The sequence below is a fragment of the Tupaia chinensis genome, unplaced genomic scaffold (assembly GCF_000334495.1).
Source record: "Tupaia chinensis unplaced genomic scaffold, TupChi_1.0 Scaffold000659_1, whole genome shotgun sequence".
Lineage (NCBI taxonomy): Eukaryota > Metazoa > Chordata > Mammalia > Scandentia > Tupaiidae > Tupaia > Tupaia belangeri.
The window spans coordinates 275,877-281,314 of record NW_006160181.1 but is presented as its reverse complement, the minus strand read 5'-3'; the positions used below and the strand labels follow the sequence as shown (position 1 = coordinate 281,314).

Below are 5,438 nucleotides of genomic sequence, written 5' to 3'. Positions count from 1 at the left end.
TCTCTCTCCAGCAAGTATACACACTCTATGGCAAAAAAAATCTAAATAAAAATATAAAATAAATGAAAATACCTAAAAATCCAGGCTCTACAACATATATGGTGCAATTTGGGAGTCCAGAAACAGATCGCATATGGACATCTTAATTTTTGCTTAAGGAAAGCATGTGCACAAGAATTGGATTAAAGGAGAGAGGTGAGATACTAAAGAAAAAACTAAAAAAGCCCCCCCACAAAAAAAATTCTATCTTTCATTACCCTTTGGAAAGACAAAACTTAAACATGTACACTTCTGGAAAAAGTTTAAGGGATTTATAACACTGCAGGGATTGGATATTCTTGCCGTTTCTTTTATTTTTCTTTTTAATGCCAGAGGGCATGGGAGAAGAGAGAAAGTGTGTGAGAGAAAGAGAAAAATAGCACAAACCCTCCAGGGCCTGGTCACATTGCCATCCTTTTTCCTCTAGTGTGGAGAGCAGTCAATCTGAAAACATGTGATTAAAACATGCAGTAGAAATATGTCTATAGGCCATATATATATTTTTAATTAAAAAAATTATTTTAGAGGTTTTTGCTACAGGGTATCTCTGCTCGCCAGAAAGACAGAGAGAGATAGAGAGACAGAAAGCAAGAAATCCCCCCCAGGGGGGATGGCCATGCCGCAATTCCTTCTCCTCCATTCTCCTCTTGGGATCTTGGGCATGCATGAACATGTGCCTGGCATGAGTTTTAGTCGAACCACGGTTGACTACATGGGAGTTCAGCAACATAGCCATTACGCTAACTGCTGGTCCCTAGGCCGCATGTTTTAATCACGTTTTTAGATTGGCTGCTCTCCACATATCCCCCTTTTTGTTTTAATCACATATTTTCAAATGAACTATTCTCCACACTCTAGTTCTCCATCTCATTAGTAGCTTGGGCGTGTTTGGGTGGACCCTACATGGCTCTCAAGCCTCTGAGGCTGGGACTTGAATCTTGGTTTGCCATATGGAATTGGCTTCCTCTGTGAAACACTTGACCTCTGAGCTACACAGCCAGCCCAAGAGTCAGTTATTCTAGAATTTCAAATATGAAGCAGATAGAATGGGAGAAAAAAGATCATGCTCTGTACATCTGACATTTATCTGCAGAACTCTTTGTCCTAATAAATTGTCACATAGGAGTCCAATAAAGAAAGCAGGACAAAGTAGAAAAACCTTCTGGCGGAAGCATGAACAGTAGTAATGGAAGAGAAAGAAGGGGAATGACTTGCCATCCAGTAACATGCAGAAGGATCTCCAAATGAGTTTAAAAATTACCAATTGATTTTCTTTTTTTTCTCTTTCTTTTCTTTTCTTTTTTTTTTTGAGAGGTTTTTGCCATAGAGCACATGCACTCACCAGAAAGAAAGAGACAGAAAGCAAGAAATCACCCCCAGGGGGGATGGCCACAACGCAATCCCTTCTCCTCCATTCTCCTCTTGGGATCTTGGGCACCCACAGCATGAGTTTAAGCCATAGGGACTCAAACCGCGGTCAACTACATGGGCGTCCAACGACATAGCCATTATGCCAACTGCGGGTCCCATGAACTGATTTTCTGTCATTTGAAACAAAATTTGTTTTATAACTACTTATTTATTTTTTTATTTTTAAAAATTGACCAGAGAGGGACACAGAGAGACTGAGTGAGAAGGCAAGCTTCCAGGTCCAGGACTCAAACCACAGTTGGCCATGTGGGAGTCCAGCACCTCTAACTCCCATGCCACCTGACAGCTCTGGAACAAAAATAATTTTTTTTTAGGTTTTTGCCTTAGGGTGCATATACTTGTCAGAGAGAAAGAATAAGATAGAAACAATGAGAGGTAAAGTGAGAAATCACCTTCCAAAGGGCGTTGGCCATGCCATAATTCCCTTCTCCTCCATTATCCTCCCAGAATCTTGGGCATGGATGCACACCTGCCCCGTGTGCGTTTCAAGCCATCAGGTCAGGGACTCGAACTGTGGTCAGCCATGTGGGCAATCATATAACTACTAGCGACATAACTACTACACCATCTGCTGGACCCCAAAATGTTTTTTCTTTGCCATCAAATATATTTCCAAGTCATTTATACATCAAAGTATCCACTACCTTTTCTATTATAGTCTAGTAGAAATACAAATTTATTCCAATCTGGACACTCTCCCCCCGGGGAGGGGGGGTGATTTCTCGCTTTCTGTCTCTCTGTCTTTCTGGTGAGCACACACGCCCTATAGCAAGAAAAAAGAAAAGAAAAGAAAAGAAAACCTCTCCCCCCAAAAGAGAAATATATAAGCGGGGCCGGTAGGTGGTGTGATAGTTAAGGCACTGGATTCCCACATGGCCAACCACAATTTGAGTTCCGAAACTGGTAGCTTCCTTTTTCACTTTCCCTTTCTCTTTCTTGATCTTGCTCTGGTCAAAAAATAATAATAATAATAACAAGAACAACAATAACAAATGTAAACAAATAAATACGTCTTAAAAAAGAAAAAATATATAACTAATAGGCCAGCAGGTGGCATAATAGTTGTGCTGGACTCCCACATGGCCAACTGCGGTTCAAGTTCCAAACCTGGCAGCCCCCAAATCAAACAAATAAATAGGGGTCAGCATTTGGCATGGTGGATGGGGCACTGGATTCCCACATGACTGACCATGTTTCAAGTCCTAGAGTTGGCAGCTTGCTTTCTCTCTCTCTGTCTCTCTTTGGTGAGCACATGTGCTCTGTAGAAAAATTGAAATAGTAATAAATGAAATTAAAATATAGTTCTTTAAAAAATGTTAAATTTCAGAAATAATTTTTAGAAATATATAACTGAAATGACTGAAGAGAAAATTATAATTAATTCAAGGTATACAAATTTAGCAGTTGAATTAATGGACTAGGCTATAAGTTATCACTACATTATCTATAGAGATAATGGAAGTAAAATAATATTTCATCTACTTAGGGGATCAAGTTTAAAAAAATTTTTTTGAAAGATTTTTTTCTATAGGGCACATGCACTCACCAGAGAAACAGAGAGACAGAAAACGAGAAATCACTCCCACCAGGGGATGGCCACACCACAATCCCTTCTCCTCCATTCTCCTCTTGGAATTTTGGGCACACACCCAAATTCATCCAGTATGAGTTTCGAGCCACCGAGTCCAGGATTCAAACTGAGGTCAACTACCGGGGAGTCCAGAACCTTAACCACTATGCCACCTGTTGGTTCAGGAATCAAACTTTTAAAGTTGCCTCATGTTCTCCACATGAGCTACTGATACATATTTCATGTGCTAGTTAATGATTACTTTTAGGGTCAGCCAGTGGCATGGTGATTAGCCACTGGATCTCACATGGCTGACTGTAGTTTGAATCCCAAACCCAGCAGCTTGAGAAACATGCTAAAAGGGACCAGCAGATGGTGTAATGATTACATCGCTAGACTCACATGTAGCAGATTGCAGTTTGAATCCTGGACCTGGTGGCTTAAAACTCACACCAGGCATTTGTGTGTGCGTGCCCAAGATCTTGAGAGGAGAATGGAGGAGAAGGGATTGCGACATGGCTATTCCCCCTGGGAGGTGACTGCTCGCTTTCTGTCTCTCCATCTCTCTCTGTTTCTCCAGGGAATGCACATGCCTGATAGCAAATATCTCTCTGTGAAAAAAAAAAAAGAAAAAGAAAAACATGCTGGGCATATGCATGTGTATGCCCACAATTCTGAAAGGAAAGTGGAGGAAAAGGGATTGAGGCACAGTTATCCCTTGTGAGGGGTTATTTTTCACTTTCCCTCTCTTGTTCTCTTTTAAAAATCTTATTTAATTTTATTTAAATTTATTCATTCATTTATTTTAATTTGACCAGAGAGAGAGAAAGTGAGAAAGCAAGTCTACAGGTCCAGGACTTGAACCATGGTCAGCCATGGGAGTGTCCAGCGCTCTGCTAGTCCTCTCCCCCTTTTTATCTCTTTCCCTTTTCTGTTCTTGGCAATGCATGTATCCCACAGCAAAATTTAAAAAAAGAAAAAAAAGATTACTTTTATGTATTCATTAAAGCAAATCTTCTATGGACTGTATAGGTAACTGTGCCAAACTAGATTTGGTTTTGAACTATACTCTAACATAATATAAGAACTAGAACCTAGAAGGAAATTCAGAAATACAACATTTTTACATTTTACAGGTGAGGAAACATCTTGGCAAGTTTCTTTCTTTCTTTCTTTCTTTCTTTCTTTCTTTCTTTCTTTCTTTCTTTCTTTTCTTTTAGTTTGGTACAGAATGGCCATACCATAATACTTTTTCCTCCATGCTCCTTTCAGAATTTTGGGCATACACACACATGCAACTAACGTTTTTCTCAAGCTGCCAGGTCTAGGACTTGAACCACGCAGCAGGCCATGTGGGATCCAACTGCCTCAACCACCATGCCATCTGCTGGCTCACATCTTGACAGTTTTCTAAACTCATTCACTACTCTGTAATAAGACACTCTTCCTTGAATCTAACTCTTCCACCTGTGTTGTGAATCTCATTTTTCTCCTGCCTCTTAGAAAAATTGCTCCATCAACTGGCTCTCTTCTCCCATATCTCAGCCATTTCTCTGTTTCATTTACAACCATTCTTAGCTTAAAAAGATTCCTTCTGGGGCTGGGAGTGGAATGGTGGCTAAAGTGTTGAACTTTCAGATGGCCACCTGTGGTTCAAGTCCCAGACCTGGGGCTTGCTTTCTCACTTTCTTCTCTCTCTCTGTGTCTCTTTCTAGTCAAATTAAAAGATAGCAATAAATAAATTTTTGAAAAAAAAAATCCTTATTGATCCAGTCACAGTGGCACAAGTGAGAAGCTCTGCTGCATGATGGCTGGAGCTGCATGGAATGTCCTGATTCAGTTCCCAGCCCAACCCAGGCAGGCCAGGCCTGAGGGCATGTGCCTGTGGCTCACAGCTGACTAGGAGGCTGGGGCAGAGAGGACTGCAACCTGCCAAAACCCTGTAAATACCTCTCTTGCATACTCTCTCAAAAAACAACAAAAAAGTCCTTTTTACATATTTTTCAAACTCTGACCTTTTTTTTTTGGGGGGGGAGAGATTTTCACTGTAGGGCGCGTGCGCTCGCCAGACAGACAGAGAGAGACATAGAGACAGAAAGCGAGAAATCACCCCCCAGGGGGGATGGTCACGCCGCAATCCCTTCTCCTCCATTCTCCTCTCGGAATCTTGGGCACGCACGCACACGCGCCCGGCATGAGTTTTAAGCCACCGGGTCCGGGACACGAACCGCAGTCGACTACGTAGGAGTCCAGTGACATAGCCATTACGCTAACTGCTGGTTCCCAAACTCTGACCTTTTTTTGTCCTTTTCAAAGCCAAGATGTTTTTATTGGCAAAATGTCCCCAAACATCCTCATTACTACAAGCGTTTAGTCTTTATCTTTGACATCCTATCAG

At 41.3% G+C, this 5,438-nt stretch overlaps 1 protein-coding gene across 1 annotated transcript in view; it reads right to left on the bottom strand.

The window, feature by feature from the left end:
* Positions 1–5,438, bottom strand: part of NUP210L (nucleoporin 210 like) — a 169,517-nt gene that overhangs the window by 134,855 nt on the left and 29,224 nt on the right. Inside the window, exon 8 of the mRNA XM_006159801.2 lies at positions 73–141. Within this exon, the coding sequence (XP_006159863.1) occupies positions 73–141 (69 nt within the window). The remainder of the gene's footprint in view (positions 1–72; positions 142–5,438) is intronic.